Source organism: Tachyglossus aculeatus, chromosome 26 (assembly GCF_015852505.1).
Source record: "Tachyglossus aculeatus isolate mTacAcu1 chromosome 26, mTacAcu1.pri, whole genome shotgun sequence".
NCBI classification, from domain to species: domain Eukaryota; kingdom Metazoa; phylum Chordata; class Mammalia; order Monotremata; family Tachyglossidae; genus Tachyglossus; species Tachyglossus aculeatus.
In genome coordinates, this window is record NC_052091.1 from 14,606,006 (window position 1) to 14,623,050 (window position 17,045).

The 17,045-nt window shown below is 51.1% G+C and overlaps 1 protein-coding gene across 1 annotated transcript; it reads right to left on the reverse strand.

Moving 5' to 3' along the window:
* Positions 1–1,173: 1,173 nt before the first annotated feature.
* On the reverse strand, positions 1,174–11,076 carry ODF3L1 (outer dense fiber of sperm tails 3 like 1). The gene is made up of 4 exons (XM_038767508.1): positions 10,636–11,076; positions 7,470–7,580; positions 6,129–6,242; positions 1,174–1,904 (listed from the first exon to the last, which is right to left on the reverse strand). The coding sequence occupies exons 1-4, from the start codon at positions 10,754–10,756 to the stop codon at positions 1,441–1,443; spliced, it is 810 nt and encodes a 269-aa protein (XP_038623436.1). The 5' UTR covers positions 10,757–11,076; the 3' UTR covers positions 1,174–1,440.
* Positions 11,077–17,045: the final 5,969 nt, after the last annotated feature.

Sequence of the window (17,045 nt, forward strand, 5' to 3'; positions counted from 1 at the left end):
TTAACAGAGTCTGGATCACCTGGCTCCGGGAGCCTTCCAGACAAATCTCTGATGCAGTAGCTTTTCTTGGAAAGTGAAAGGGATGGATGAAGGGGCCGGTGAAGGAAGCAAATGAAAGAAACCAGTAAAGGGGAAGGTGAAAGAGACAAGCGAAGTGTAGAGGTGAAGGAGACAGATGAAGATGGGTGAAAGGGGCAGATGGAAGAGACAGGTGAGGTGAAGTTTCAGGTGAAGGGACAGATGAAGGCCAAGTGAAGGGGAGAGGTGGAGGCAGGTGATGGATAGAGGTAAAAAGGTGGGTGAAGGATGCAGGTGAAGGAACAGGTGAAACCTCAAACTCATCTATCTCACCGCCAACCTCTCACCCACGACTTACCTCGAGCCTGGAATGTCCTCCCTCCTCATATCCGACAGACAATTACTCTCCCTCCCTTCAAAGCCTTACTGAAGGCAAATCTCCTCCAAGAGGTCTTCCTGACTGAGCTCTCTTTTCCTCGCCCTGACTTGCTCCCTTTATTTATCCTCCCTCCCAATCCCACAGCACTTATGTACATATCTCCAATTTATTTATTTGTGTTGATGTCTGTCTTCCCCTCTAGACTGTGGGCCCGCTGTGGGCAGGGAATATGTCTGTTTATTGTTGTATTGTACTCTCCCAAATGCTTAGTATAGTGCCCTGCACACAGTAAATACTCAATAAATATGACTGACTGACTATGAATGAATGAAAAGGTGTGAAGGGGTAGGTGAAGGAGAGAGGTGAAGGGGCAGATAATAATAATAATAATAATAATAATAATAATGGCATTTGTTAAGCGCTGACTATGTGCAAAGCACTGTTCTAAGCACTGGAGAGGATACCAGGTGAGCAGGTTGTCCCACATGGGGCTCACAGTTTTAATCCCCATTTTACAGATGAGGTAACTTAGGCACAGAGAAGTTAAGTGACTTACCCAAACTCACACAGCTGACAATTGGCGGAGCCGGAATTGGAACCCATGACATCTGACTCCAAAGCCCGTGCTCTTTCCACTGAGCCACGCTGCTTTGTGAAGGGACAGGTGAAGGAGAAAGATGAAGTAGACAGGTGAGGGAGATGTGGATGCCCTCATTGGGCAGCAATCTGGTCCATTTATATTTCCATAGGGAACTCCCACTCCGTCAAGTCCAATAGTCTTTTAATTCGTTAAGATAAAATTTGGTGGGATGGAGGACAGTGGAGGATGAGGCTTATCAGAGCGGGGAAGGACATGGGTGGAGAGAGGACAGCTGTCCACAGAAGGGTGCTGCCTCCAGACACCTGGCACTCTGAGTCCTGGGAAGCCCTGAAGCGGCTCCCAAATCCCTGCGAAGGAAGCCCCCTCCTTCCCCAAGGCCTCCGCAAGTGCTCCCTGCTTACCCGGGGCACCTGGGCTTGGGCAGGAGGGACAAGAATAGGGGTCAGTCCTTCACATCAATGACCAGAGGGGTGAGGTAGTCGGAGTGCCTGATATGCAGGGTGCAGGCGGGGGCCCGGGGCTTGTGGACGGTCACCCGCTGCACGTCGTGGGCCCCCGGGCCGGGCCCGCAGTCCGAGCCCTTGAGCGGCTGGAGGCGCGAGGCCAGGCTGTGACAGGGGCTGCGGGCAAGGAAGGTGTCAGCATCTGGCCGGGAATAGGCGGCTGGGCCGGGCCCCCGGACCAGGTCTCTGTTGAAGGCCCAGAGGCTGCTGGTGGAGCCCATAGTGGGGCCTGGCCCGCACCTCGGGGGCGGCCGCGGCAGGTAGTACTGGCCGGGGCCCGGAGTGGGGTCCGACATGCGGTAGGGCCACCGGCACCCCATGGTGAATGCCGGGGCACGGCGCTCTCCGGGCGGGGGCACTCGCTCCCGGTGGTAGGTCGCCGGCTCCGGGGTCGACTCCGTCCCTGGAAACCAACAACAGGAGTTGGGTTGGAAACTGGCCTGGGGCGCTGTGGGGCTGTGGGGCTGCAGGGGTTGAGGACAAGGAACACATCTGCTTCTCTTAGGTTCCCCAAGAGCCCAGCATGGTGCTCAGACAGTAGGAATAAATTATAATAAGTGCAGAATGTATTAAATGCTTACTCTTTGCCAAATGCTGTGCCAAGCACCGGAACAGATGCAAGGGACTCCCAGTCTATGTTGAAGGGAGAACAGGAATTTTATCCTCATTTTACAGATGAGGAAACTGAGGCCCAGAGTGGTTAAGTGACTTGTCCAAGTTTGCACGACAGACAAGCGATCGAGACAGGATTAAAACCCGGGTCTTCTGACTCCCAGTCCTATGCTGGATCCACTAGATCATACGGCTTCGCTAGGGCTCAATCAAGACTGCCAATTTGGTTACTGACAACCACTCACCCCATTGTCTCCTCCTCCACATCAGAGACAAATCAGGGTCAAGTCTGCCCAAGTTCCCAGCTCCTCCTGGACAGCGTTCCTTCTCCTCGTGGGTCAGTCCCGGCCTCGCAAGCCAAGGCCCAGCCGTTCCAAGCTCAAGTTCATCAGGAATGAGCATTAGCAGTCGGAAGACTGAAGTCTCAGCCCCCACCCCCCTCCCACCCCCGTCTTCAGCTCCTTGCTCTCTCTCTCTTTCTCCCTGCCTCACTCCCCAGAGGACTGGATTAGCTTCTGTTTGGTTTACAGAAGTACAGACCTGTAGGCCTGGTTGTCTGAGCAAGGAGGGGAGGGGAGGGGGACAGGAAGGGAATTGGTGGGTGGGGGATTATTCAGGGAAGGGGGCGGGGGGGGGGGGGGAGCACCCTGGCAGCTCCAGCCGTGACTCCAGTTTCCCAGCCCCACCTCCTCCACCCACCTGCTGGGAAGGCTGGTCTGGTGTCCCCTGTTTGACATTTCCTGGGTCCCTGGACCCACCTCCCCTGCCTCCTCCCTCCCAGCCCCAACCCAAGCTGCAGCTGCCAGGACTGGTGAGCTCCAGAAGAGCCACTAGCCTCGGCAGCTAAGGTTCGGATCTAAGGTTTGGAAGCTGGTGGCCAATAGGGCTACCTGTTCGGGGTCCGCAGACTTGGAACAAACTGGCTCTCAACCTCAGATTTCTCGAGCTGGATCAGAGAGGACCGGGGCGGGGGGGGGACAATAATGTTGCCCAGACCCCCTCCTCTGGCCTCCTCCAGCCTCCTTTAGACTCCTCCTGTCTCCTCTTGGAGCCTAATGTGATGGGCCCAGGGCAGATCAACAGGTCTCCCCGGTGGGAGGGCAGAGGCAGAAGCTGGGGGAAGAGGGAGTTCCCAGCCCCCTGTTCTGGGTTATGGCTTCTTCCAATCCTCTCCATCCCTGTGGATGTGGGGTAATAATAATAATGATGGCATTTATTAAGCGCTTACTATGTGCAAAGCACTGTTCTAAGCACTGGGGAGGTTACAAGGTGATCAGGTTGTCTCACAGGGGGCTCACATTCTTAATCCCCATTTTCCAGATGAGGCAACTGAGGCATAGAGAAGTGAAGTGACTTGCCCAAAGTCACACAGCTGACAATTGGCAGAATTGGGATTTGAACCCATGCCCTCTGACTCCAAAGCCCGTGCTCTTTCCACTGAGCCACGCTGCTTGGGGTGGCTATCCAGGCATCCGCCAGACAGGGAGCTGCGGGGAGGGGATGATTACCCCAGCACTGAGTGGGGAGAGGGAAGAAGGGGATTTGATGGGGTTGGCAAAAGTGACTTCCATTTTTTTGGGGGGTGGGGGCTGTTCTGCCAAAATCCTGGTGGCTCTTGTTTCAGGGGGCTCCAAGGAATGCCCAGTGCCCACTGGCTCTTCGATTCACCAGGGAACCAAATTCAGAGAAGAAGCCACGGGAGCCTCAAGGGACCATCCAATCCATCCCTTTGCATCTGGGAAGGACCACTCCTAAACTCAGGAAAAAAGAGGGGACAGACCCTGTACCTGTAGAGCCCCCCGCCTCCTCTGAGCATGGTGCCCACATCAGCAGCTCCTGTTTCCTGGGTGGTGCCTGCCCCTGCTATTTCTGGGGCAAGGAAACTACAGTGATCTGTCTCCATTTCCTGCCAGGCAGCCCCACCCAGGGCAAGGGCCGGCCCTTTGAAACATGTGGTTTCTGTGGGGTCTGAGCTCGCCGATGGGGATGGCGGGAGTGGCTGGGCATTGTGCCCCCGTGGCTGGGCTCAGAGCCAGGGCACAGACAGGACAGCTGCCCAGGGCAGGAGCCAGCACTGGGAACATGTTGCTCTTTGCTCCCCTCCCTGGGTACCTCTCTGGACACCCTCTGGACTCTAGGAGATTTCTGCCGTGGGAACCTCTGTGTGGACACATGGAAAGAGAGTCCTGTGGCAGGATGAGAAAGCACTTGCCCTCTGATGGTGGGGTGGGTGAGTTGGGGCAGGTCACTTAAAAATAATAATAATAATAATAATGACATTTATTAAGTGCTTACTATGTGCAAGGCACTGTTCTAAGTGCTGGGGAGGTTACAAGGTGATCAGGTTTTCCCACGGGGGGCTCACAGTTTTAATCCTCATTTTACAGATGAGGTAACTGAGGTACAGAGAAGTTAAGTGATTTGCCCAAAGTCACACAGCTGACAATGGGCGGAGCGGAGATTTGAACCCATGACCTCTGACACCAAAGCCCGTGCTCTTTCCACTGAACCAGCCATTCTGTGCTTCAGCTATTCAAAGAGAGTTGGAGGGGAGAAAATGAGCTCCTAGCCATGAAAGCACTTGATGACTTCAAGTAGAAAGGCAGACCAGTAAGGGGGTATTCATTACACTTTTACAAGGAGACAAGGAGGCAAAGGAGAAACAGCTTCAGGCACTGCAAACATCAAGCAGGACAACACAAAAATGTGGGGGGCGGGGGCTTTTTGTGTGCTCAATGTAGCCAGGATGGGACAATGGGTCTCACACAGGCCTTTTCAGCCACACAAATTTTCATTACGTGAACTTCACCATCAGCGGTGTCTTCTTCAACTCTGATGGACAACTAAACATGGAAATTTCAATCTCTCCTGCCAGGTTGTCAGCTCCTTGAGGGCAGAGAAGCTGTCCATCTATCTATCTTGGTGCCAAGCACTGGAGTAGATGCAATAGAAGTAGATCGGACACGGTACCTGAGTCATACGAGGCTCGCGGTCTAAGGAGGTGGGAGAACGAACATTTTATGCTCTCTTGTCATCCTCTGTTCCGGACTGGAAAACAGCAGGAATGAGACATCCTCCGAAAATCCCTCCAAAATTGAGAGGTTTTATTAAGACTGTGAGCCTCATATGGGACAGGGACTGTGTCCAACCCAATTAACCTGTATCGCCGAGCCATATGGGACTCACCATCTTAATTCCCATTTTTCAGATGAGGGAACTGAGGCCCAGAGAAGTGAAGTGACTTCCCCAAGGTTACCCAATAGACGAGTGGTGGAACCGGGATTAGAACACATGAGAAGCAGTGTGGCTCAAGAGAAGCAGCGTGGCTCAGTGGAAAGAGCACGGGCTTTGGAGTCAGAGGTCACGGGTTCAAATCCAGACTCCGCCAATTGTCAGCTGCGTGACTCTGGGTAAGTCACACTTCTCTGAGCCTCAGTTACCTCATCTGTGAATGAGGGTTTAAGACTGTGATTTAAAGACTGTTTAAATTTGTAAAATGGGGGTTTAAGACTGTGAGCCCCCCGTGGGACAACCTGATCACCTTGTAACCTCCCCAGTGCTTAAACAGTGCTTTGCACATAGTAAGCGCTTAATAAATGCCATCATAATTATTATTATGACCTTTTGCCTTCCAGGCCTAATCTCTATGCGATACTCCACACTGCTTGCCCTAAAGATGGCCTTTAATAAGTGATACTCTGCGCCAAGCCCAGTGCTCAGCTCTGGGGCAGAGACAAGAACCCTATTCCTCATGGGGCTCACATTCTAACAGAGAGAGCACTAGTGGAAAGAGCATGGGCTTGGGAGAACTATCTGTTCTCCTTCCTACTTAGACCATGAGCCCCTGATCTGATTAATGTGTCTGACCTGATTAATCTGTTATCTACCCCAGCACTTAGAACAGTGTTTCACACATAGGAAGCACTTAAATAGAATAATAACCATCATAACAAACAGATATTTTATCCTAATTTTGCAAGTGAGGAAAGCGAGGTCCAGGGAAGTTGAGACTTACGTAAGTTCGGCAGGCGCTCGGAAATGGAGACCTGTGGGCTGCGAGACATTCCGAAGCGGGTGAGATTGGGGTTGAAGTAATAGCAAGGTCCGGGACTGCAGGGATTGGAGTATCCTGCAAGGGAGTGTCAGGAGGAGAGGAGATCCTTAATGACTCCTCCCAAGCCTTGCCCCCAGAGGTCATCTAGTCCAGCCCCCAGTTTTCAGGACCTAAATTAAGCAGGTAATTCACCCCCATCTAATTTCTTGCAGCTACATTTGGCTCTCAGACCAGAGACTCAAAGGGAAAGGCTCCTTAGCAAAAATAACAAACTCCGGAGCAGACCACCACTGTCCAGCTGTCACAATAGCCTGAGGCCTGCACTTAAAGGGGGTCCCTGGGGTGGAGGGATGGGGGAAGGGGAGCCTATTTGGGGTGGGGGGTGCTCTCTAATGAGATTAAATCTGCCATCTAGAGCCATCCTGGTAATGCAACCCATGCCATCCAGTTTCACGCGTGCCAACAAAGGATGGTCCACCCATCCAGATCAGTCTACTTGGATAGACAGGGAGTGTCCTTTCCTTTGGATACCCAGTCCAGCGTCCTCTCCTTCGGATGAGCCAGAGTCTCAATGAGAGCATCAGCCTCTCGTGGGTGTGGACAGTTTTCAGTTGAACTTCCCAAGTACTCAGTGCAAGGCTTGACATTCATTAGGTGCTCATTCGATAAGACGATTCCCACCAATCCAACCCTTCCTTACGGGGAGATGCCAGAGCCAGACTAAGGGAGAGGTTGTAGAAGTGCTCTCTGGGAAGGGTTGTGGGGGGAGAACTTGACAAATGGATTTGGCCTGCTAGGGAAATTAGCTTTGGCCCACAGGATCTGGACCCAGAAGATACTGCTGTCTCAAGCAAGTTTGGAAAATGGTTGCTGGGCCCCCGCCCCAGCCCATTCAATATCGTGTTTCTTCAGGGGACTCAGAGACTCAAGAGCATCGGGTGCTTCACCTGTCAGGCCTGATCTTGGCCAGGATGGGCTGGGGTAGATTTTTCAGATTGGTTAAACTATGGGCTGGTAGACAGTTGGATTTATCTGCAAGCCTGGCTTATCTACTGTTGGGAGGCAATGAGGAGGTCTGCAGGCTAGCCTGAGGTTCTACCAACAAACCTGCATCATGTGGGGGATCAGAACCCCATCTTTGCTCTACCAATGTCATTCTCCCTGGGGCAGGGCTTGGCTAGAAGATGAAAGATAGCCAGAGGACACCGTTCCTCTTTTTCACCCTCCCTCTTCCCCTCCCCTTCCCTCTCCCTTCCTCTCCACGCTGACCTCCCAACCCCCGCTCCTCCCCACCAGCCTCACTTTTTCCCGAGTGCATGATATGGAAGGTGTAGGCGGGCTCCATGAACATGGTGATGTCATGGTCTATGTATCCGGTGCAGGGGAGCCGGGAATATTTCCCAGACCCAGGACCTAGGGAAGAAGTGGAAACACAAAAGAAAATGTTAGCCAGGTGGGGTGTAGGGATGACACTGAGCCAACTGGAGCCCAGATGCCTCCAGAGGGAATTTGGGATTGCCCCGTGCCACAGAGCTATGGAATGCGTGGATAGGGGGTCCAGGAAGTCACTGTTCCCCCCACAAATTTCCCTCTCCAAAGGTTCACGATGGCTTATGATTGGCCACATAATTTTCCATAATTCTTGAGAAGCAGCATGACTTAGTGGAAACAGCTTGGGCCTCGAAGTCGGAAGACTTGGGTTCCAATCCCTGCTCCACCGCTCACCTGCTCTGTGACTTTGGGCAAGTAACTACTCTGCACCTCAGTTTCCTCATCTGTAAGATGGGGATTCGATACCTGTTCTCCCTCCCTTAAATAATAATAATGATAATGGTATTTGTTAAGCACTTACTATGTGCAAAGCACTGTTCTAAGTGCTGGGGGGATACAAGGTGATCAGGTTGTCCCACGTGGGGCTCACAATGTTAATCCCCATTTTACAGATGAGATAACTGAGGCACAGAGAAGTTAAGTGGCTTGCCCAATGTCACACAGCTGACAATTGATGAAGCCAGGATTTGAACCCATGACCTCTGACTCCAAAGCCTGGGCTCCTTCCACTGAGCCACGCTGCTTCTCTTTAGTCTGTGAACCCCAGGTGGGACAGGGACTGCATGCTGCCTGATGATCTTGTATCTACCCCAACACTTAATTAATTTTTTGGCTCAGAGTAAGTGCTTTACAAACATCATAGCAGAGAAGCAGCATGGCTCAGTGGAAAGAGCATGAGCTTTGGAGTCAGAGGTCATGGGTTCAAATCCCAGCTCCGCCAACTGTCAGCTGTGTGACTTTGGGCAAGTCACTTCACTTCTCTGTGCCTCGGTTACCTCATCTGGAAAATGGGGATTAAAACAGTGAGCCCCCCATGGGACAACTTGATCACCTTGTAACCTCCCCAGTGCTTAGAACAGTGCTTTGCACATAGTAGTGCTTAACAAAACACCATCATTATTATTATTATCTTATCAACCCCAAAACAGAGAGGGGCCGCTTCTTATGGAATTAAGTCTAACAGTAAGGGGAGCAGAACAAAAAAGAGAAGAAAAGAAAGGAAAGAGAAGGGAGAGAAAAAAAAAGAGAGCACTTCAGACTGTATCTTTTAATTCTATTGTGTTCTCCCAAGTGCCCCTGTCAAAACACATTCAGTTAATTATGGTATCCCCTGCCCCCCTCCCCATAATAATAATAATTATTATTATTATAGCATTTATTAAGCGCTTACTATGTGCAGAGCGCTGTTCTAAGCACTGGGGAAGTTACAAGGTGATCATGTTGTCCCACGGGGGGCTCACAGTCTTCATCCCCATTTTATAGATGAGGTAACTGAGGCCCAGAGAAGTTAAGTGACTTGCCCAAAGTCACACAGCTGGTAGTTGGCAAAGCCATGCCCCCTCCCTTGGGAACACACCTGTTTATAAAAGAAACTCCTCTTTGCAGGAGGGATTATGTGGCGGAGACTAGGAGGTGAGTAATTAAGATTTAAGATGGATGCCGGGTTCATCCCAGGGATGCTGTACCACTTCCTCCAGGCTGTCCACCCCACTTCGGGCCCCTCCTGTGGGGAGTGAGTCTCATGGAGATACAGTTCCCATCGCTTGTTCTGAGGGGGCTATCCCAGCGTGGGGTGAGGCTGGCTACCCATGGTCCCCAGTGAAAATCAGCTGTTTCAAAGTGCCTGGGAACAGGGGTGGGGAGGGGCAGGGTCGGAAACTCTCCAGGGTCAGAGTCCGCACGGAATTCCCTATCGTGACATTACGGTATAATAATGGCATTTATTAAGCGCTTACTATGTGCAAAGCACTGCTCTAAGTGCTGGGGAGGTTACAAGGTGATCAGGTTGTCCCATGGGGGGCTCACAGTCTTAATTCCCATTTTACAGATGAGGTAACTAAGGCACAGAGAAGTTAAGTGACTTGCCCAAAGTCACACAGCTGACAATTGGTGGAGTTGGGACTTGAACCCATGACCTCTGACTCCAAAGACAGAGCCCTTTCCACTGAGCCACAGTATGCTTACATGTGCATCCTACAGAACTCTGCGTGCACACACTGTGGCAGGGTGACATCAAACAAGACACTGCGCACGCATCATGAAAGGGTGACATCATACAGGACCCTACACATGCACCGCTGTGACAGGGTGACATCATACAGGATGCACACACTGTGACAGAGTGACATCATAAAGGACACTGTATGCACGCACCATGAGAATGTGATGTCATACAGGACACTGCACATGCACCCTCAATGACAAGGTGACAGCATACAGGATGCATACATAGGGTGCAGAGCCCGGGCTTTGGAGTCAGAGGTCATGGGTTCAAATCCAGGCTCCGCCAATTGGCAGCTATGTGACTTTGGGCAAGTCACTTCACTTCTCTGTGCCTCAGTTACCTCATCTGTAAAATGGGGATTAAGACTGTGAGCCCCAAGTGGGACAACCTGATCACCTTGTATCCTCCCCAGCAGTTAGAACGGTGCTTTGCACATAGTAAGCGCTTAATAAATGCTATCATTATTATACACTGTGACGGAGTGACATCATACAGGTCACTGCACGTACACACACTGTGACAGGGTGACATCACAAAGGACATGCACCTGCATGCAGCAGATAACATCCTATAGAACATCGGGCATACACCGAGCATCACATTTGTTCTATTTTGACACCTGTCTACATGTTTTGTTTTGTTGTCTGTCTCCCCCTTCTAGGCTGTGAGCCCGTTGTTGAGTAGGGACTGTCTCTATATGTTGCCGACTTGTACTTCCCAAGCGCTTAGTACAGTGCTCTGCACACAGTAAGTGCTCAATAAATACTATTGAATGAATGAATGAATGTGGACCACGAGGGCTGGGGAAATATTTCCTTGACTCGGGGCAGCCAGAGTCTGAAGGCATCCAATGCAGGTGGAGGTGGGAGGCGAAGAGTTGTGGTGGAATGGAGGGGTCCCTGTGCCACTCACCCCTCAGTGTCGCCATGATGACAGGGGTGCACTTGGCCTTCTGCCGGAGCAGCTTGGGCAGCCAGGTGGGACGACTGCCACTGCTGTCACCTGGGGCTTTGCCCTTCTTTCCCTCAGCCATCTCCTCGGGCAGGAAGTCCTCCCGGAAGACCCGGGGCCCGACTCAGCAGCTGAGACCCCTGGCACCACCCAGGTCATCCAACGTGCCCAGACCTGCCACCCCCCTCTGCCAGAATCACTCCTGAATCCCTTTCCCGGCCTCTCCTCAGTGTCTGGGTCTCCCTGCCCCAAGGTCTGAAGTGGGCCGGCCGAGTTAGGCCGCAGCTACTTGGGGTTTTCTCTTTCGGGCCGGGGGTCAGGAGGCAGTCGTGGGGGAAAGACGTGGCCAAGACCCGGCCAGGTATCTCTCCCGGACGCAACTGACTAGAGGAACTTCCCCTCCCCCTGGGGCAGAAGCAGCAGACACAAGCTGGAGGTTCTGGGAGAATGATGTCAGGTTGGAATCTTGGAGGGATGTTTGTTGTCCCGTTGCCATGGCACTGGGGAAGTGGCATTGGCGTTCTGCTGGACCTCTCCCCCGGAACCCCAAGATCTTCAGCAACAGCTTTTTCCCAACTTGCACCTACCCCTGAGCAAAGCAGACCTTGACCTGGGGAGTAGATTGGCCCGGAGAGGGGGAAGTTTTTGCCCAAAGAGCAAAGCAGACCCTGAACTGGGGAGTAGATTGGCCCAGAGAGGGGGAAGTTTTTGCCCAAAGAGCAATGCAGACCCTGACCTGGGGAGTAGATTGGCCCAGAGAGGGGCATGTTTTTACCCAGAGAGAAGGAAAAGCAGCTCAGTAACTAAACAGAGGTACTTATTAAGCCCTTACTCTGTGCAGACCTGCCTCCACGTCTGGTTTCAAAGGGTGGGATGGTGCTTGGGAGACTAGGGGCAACTCTCGTCCAGCTGATCACTAGCCTGTAAGATCTTGCTTGAGATGGCTGCTGTTTGCAATGGAAGGTTCTGAGAGTCTGAAACCCCATCGGTAGGGTAGCCAGGGCCCCCCATCCTGCCAGATCACCAGGAGTAGTAGTTATAATGGGAAGCAGCATGGCCTAGTTTGGGAAACAGTAGACTTATTGGAAAGTGCACAGGCCTGGGAGCCAGAGGGCCTGGGTTATAATCCCAGTTCTGCCACTTAACTGCTGTATGACCTTGGACAAGTCACTTAACTTTTCTTTGCCTCAGTTCCTTCATCTGCAAAATGGGGATTCAATACCTGTTTGCCCTCCTGATTAGACTGTGAGCCCCTGGTAGGGCCTGATGATGATAATAATAATAATAATGGCATTTATTAAGCGCTTACTATGTGCAAAGCACTGTTCTAAGCACTGGGGATGTTACAAGGTGATCAGGTTGTCCCATAGGGGGCTCACAGTCTTAATCCCCATTTTACAGAAGAGGTAACTGAGGCACAGAGAACTGAAGTGACTTGCCCAGAGTCACACAGCTGACAAGTGGCAGAGCCGGCATTTGAACCCATGACCTCTGACTCCAAAGCCCGGGCTCTTTCCACTGAGCCACGATGATGATGATAACAACAACAATAATAATAAAAACATTTGTTAATTGCTTACTATATGTCAAGCACTGAACTGACCACTGGGGTAGATAAAAGATAATCAGGTTGGACACAGTTGCAGTTCCACATGAAGCTCACGGTCTATGAAATCAATCATATTTATTGCATACTTACTGTGTGCAGAACACTGTACTAAGCATTTGGGAGAGTACAACAGAGATGTTTCCTGCCCACGACGAGTTTACAGTCTAGAGGGGAAGACAGATATAAATTAGGGATAGGTAAGAAGTACTCCAGGAAGGGGCAAATAAAAGGTACAAATCCAAGTGCAGAGAAGACACAGAAGGGTGTGGGAGAAGAGGAAGGCCTCTTGAAGGAGATGTGGGGTAAGGAATGTCTCTATATGTTACCAACTTGTACTTCCCAAGCGCTTAGTACAGTGTACACAGTAAACGCTCAATAAATACTATTGATTGATTGATTGAGATGTGCCTTCATTAAAGCTTTGAAGCAGGGAAGAGTGATCGTCTGTCAGAAATGAACAAGGAGGGCATAGAGAAGCAGCATGGTGTAGTGGTTAGAGCATGGGCCTGGGAGACAGAAAGTCATGGGTTCTAATCCCATCTCCACCACTTGTCTGCTGTGTGATCTTGGACAAGACACTTAACTTCTCTGTGCCTCATTTACCTCATCTGTAAAATGGGAATTAAGACTGATTAGCTTGTATCTAGCCCATCGCTTAGAACAGGGCCAATCCACAGGGTCTGATCCCAGCCAGGGGTGGAGGGACCTTTTCCCCAGCCCAGACTCCAGCCTCCAGGCAGCTTTTCCAGGGAACTCTGGGGGCAAAATGGCAGTTTGACAGGAAACAAGAAAAGAACTGCGTCCAGCTGACATCCGGCCACCAGTGGGGCTGGTGCCTTGGGAATGGGCGGGTGGGGGGGGGGTAGGGAGAGGTCAGAAGGTCAAGGCCGGGCAAGACATCCTGGGAAAGTGAGAAATCTCCCACTACACTATGTGGGCTGAGCAGCCTCTGGCCTTGGTCTCAGAAAGCCTCCAGGAGGAGAAGTCTTTTAAATCTTTTCCACCCGCTTTCCCACTCCTCTCCGGTCCCCGGAGGACCCCCAGAAGGCATGCTCAGAGCTTCTGTCCGGAGGCGGAAGCCTGGGAATGAGTTCAGGGGCAATGTGGAAGCGGGGAGGGGGGAAGAGATGGGGAGGGAAAATTGGAGGAAAGGGAGCCCATTTAACTGGCCCAGAGAACTAGGCTGTGCCCAGAGACCCCCAGATCCCTGCTGGGGTTCTGACCAACGGATCACATTTCCGGGCCCTGCTTTGAGGTCTCAAATGGATTTAGCTCAGACTCCAGGGAGGGACTAGCGTCGTGGGGGATGTGTAGAGCCAAGGACATGGGCTGCTCTCCATAAATAACTTCTCGTCCTGCTGATTCCCTGCCCATCGAGGTACCTTAGATCTGCACGTTTGAAACCCAGCAGAGACCGAGAGTTCTGGATGGGCATGGGTGGTGAGGGAAGAGAAAGTGGGAGGAAGATAAATGGCATGACCTACTGGAAAGGACAGACGCCTGGAAGTCAGAGGTTCTGGCTTCTAATCCAGGTCAGCCACTGGCCTGCTGTGTGACTTTGGGGGAGTCACTTCACTTCTCTGTTTCCTTATCTGTAAAATGGAAATAAGATGCCAGTACTCCCTCCACCTTAAACTATGAGCTCCATGTGGGTAGGGACTGTGTCCGATCTGGCTATCTTATATCTATCACAGTGCTCGGCGTATGCTAAGTGTTTAACACATATCATTTGGCATTTTGCTCTCCCATTTTTTCGTAGTGTTTATTAACGGTAAATACTATAGTATTTAATAGTATTTATTTAGTAGCATTTTTACAGTTCTGAGCTCTGTACTAAGCACTGGGGAAGAATTACAAATAGAAATTGGATACATTCCCTATACCTCAGGGGGCTCACGTGAGCGTAGTACAGTGCTCTGCAAACAGGTGCTTGGTTGATTGATTAATAGGAGTTGATGAACAAGGGGCAAACAGGAAAGAGCGGGGAATGAATGGAAAAGGGAAAGGGGCTTGGGGAGAATAGAAAAGAGAAGGAGGAAGAAGAGGTTCATTAAGGGCATGGTTGGATTATCCTATAGAATATTTGGGAGAAACAGTTTAGCCTAGTGGAAAGAGCACCAGCCTGGGAATCAGAGGACCTGGGTTCTCATCCCAGCTCCGTTGCTTGCCTGCTGTTATGATCCTGGGTAAGTCACTGAATTTCTCTGTATCTAAATTCTTTCATCTGAGAGATGGGGATTAAATCGTACTCTCTTCTACCTATACTGTGATCCCCTTGTAGGGTGGGGACTAAGTCCAACCTGATTATCTTGTATCTACCCCAGAGCTTAGTACAGTGCTTGGCACATGGTAAGTACTTAATAAATACCATAGTAATAATAATAATAATGGTATTTGTTAAGCGCTTACTGTGTATCAAGCACTGATCTAAGCACTGGGGGTGGCACAAGGTAATCAGGTTATTCCTCATGGAGCTCACAATTTTAATCTCCATTTTATAGATGAGATAACTAAGGTACAGAGAAGTTAAGTGACTTGCCCAAAGTCACCCAGCTGACAAGTGGTGGGGCCAGGATTAGAACCCACGACCTCTGACCCCCAAGCTCATGCTCTTTCCACTAAGCCATGCTGCTTCTCCATAAAATATTATTATTATTGCCTGTATGACCTGGAGGTTAAAGCGGAGGAGGGGCAGAAAGCACATTGGCCTGTTCTAATCCCCCCACTCTAATTATGTCCGCAGGGGAAAATCCTCAATCTCCAGAAACCTCACCCCTGGAAGATTCCCCAGTGGCCTGATACCAGGGGAATGCCCCTCCCATCCCCACATTGTTGGGGGAGTGGGGGAGAGCAGCCCTGTCAGAAGGATGAAAAGTAGTGAAGAAAACTGGGGTGAGGGTGGGAAGGAGGCAAGAGTGAAGCGTGAGAAAGGAAGAGAAGCAAAGGCAAACCCAAAACATCCAGTAATCAAATCTATTTATTGTACATCTTTTGGGGCCTCAGTACTCAGTTCTGGAGAGGACCACATTAGCCAGACACAGGTCCCTTGTTCTTAAGAATGTATCATCTAATAATCATAATAACTATAATACTATACTATACTATAATTGTAGTATTTGTTAAGTGTTTATTGTGTGCCAGCCACTGTACTAAGCATTGGGGTTGATATAAAACTTTTGATACAAGACTTCTAGACAGTGAGCCCACTGTTGGGTAGGGACGGTCTCTATATGTTGCCAACTTGTACTTCCCAAGCGCTTAGTACAGTGCTCTGCACACAGTAAGTGCTCAATAAATACGATTGATTGATTGACTGATTACAAGCAAATCAGGTTGGACACAGGTCCTGTTCCACATGGGGCTCACAGTCTTAATCCTCATTTTACAGATGAGGAAACTGAGGCTCAGAGAAGTGAAGTGACTCGCCCAAGGTCATACAGCAGACAAATGGAGGAACTAGGATTAGAACCCATGACCTTCTGAATCCCAGGCCGGAGCTCTATCCACTATGTCATGCTGCTTCCCGGCTAATGGGGGAGATGTGAGCACAAACATTTACAGAGAGTGAAAGTGGGAGGAGGAGAAGGAGATAGAGGGGAGGGAGGGTAGGAGGAAGAGAAGGAGAAGGAGAAGGAGGGTTGGGGGAGGAGAAGAAGACATCATGGCTCTTAGCAGGACCACCAGATTTGGGGATTCCTGGGTACAGAATCCTGCTCGCTTCTGCCCTCCAGCTTATCCTCAGCACAGTCGGGGAATGAAGAAAAAATCCTAGGGAATTTATGGAGGCTTTTCCCTTGGGTGGGGTCAAGTTCGGCGGGCCAGACGAGGCCTGGCCCTGCTCCGCTATTGACCCCTGGATGCTGCCCTGCTGGGAGATTGTCAGGCAGAGAGGTCAAGAGCAGTCTAGGGGCGTGTGTCTGTGGGTTTCCAGCTGGCCAGAGAAGGGAGAGGGTAGGGAGGGGGCTGGGGCACAGGATCTGGTGACCCCCTGCTCCTTCCAATCTCGGCACTTTCCCCAGCCACGAGTCTGGTCCGTGGGGGCTGGGAAAGGGAAGTGAGACAGGGTGCCGGTGGGGCTGTCCAGGCTCTCTCTAGGACATGTGCCAGGAAGGGGGGAGAGCCAGAAAGGCTAGTCCGTGGGGCACGGGGGAGGGGCAGACAGCCCCAGGCAGCTCCTTGGCCTGTACATAGGGGAAGGAAGATGAGAGTTCCAGCCAGATGAGGCTCACCCTAACCTCAAATCTAGGGGGCATCAGGAGGGGGCATCTCCAGACCTTTTAGCCCATCAAGGGCTAAAAGTCTAGCCAACTCCTAGACTGTGAGCCCACTGTTGGGTAGGGACCGTTTCTATATGTTGCCAACTTGTACTTCCCAAGCGCTTAGTACAGTGCTCTGCACACAGTAAGCACTCAATAAATACGATTGAATGAATGACTGAATGAAATGACCCTTTTGTGCCTGTCTCAAACATTCATTCCATTCCATTCCAGAGTCCAAGAGTAGGTCAACTGTAACCAAGAGAGCCCTCCGCGCTCCAAGCCAGGCAGTTCCAGAGGACGGGCGGGCACTTAACGCCTGACCGGGGAAACTGGATGGGCTCAATTGGCCCAACACTAAGGATGGACCCAGTACTGTTACTGGGCCGCAATGAGCACAAGGGGCTGGTCTCGACTGGGATTCCTCTGGGAGGAGAAGGAGCATTTGAAAGTGGGGGACGTCACTGAGCCAATTCGGGCGTGAGCTTTGAGCTTTCAGAGAATAG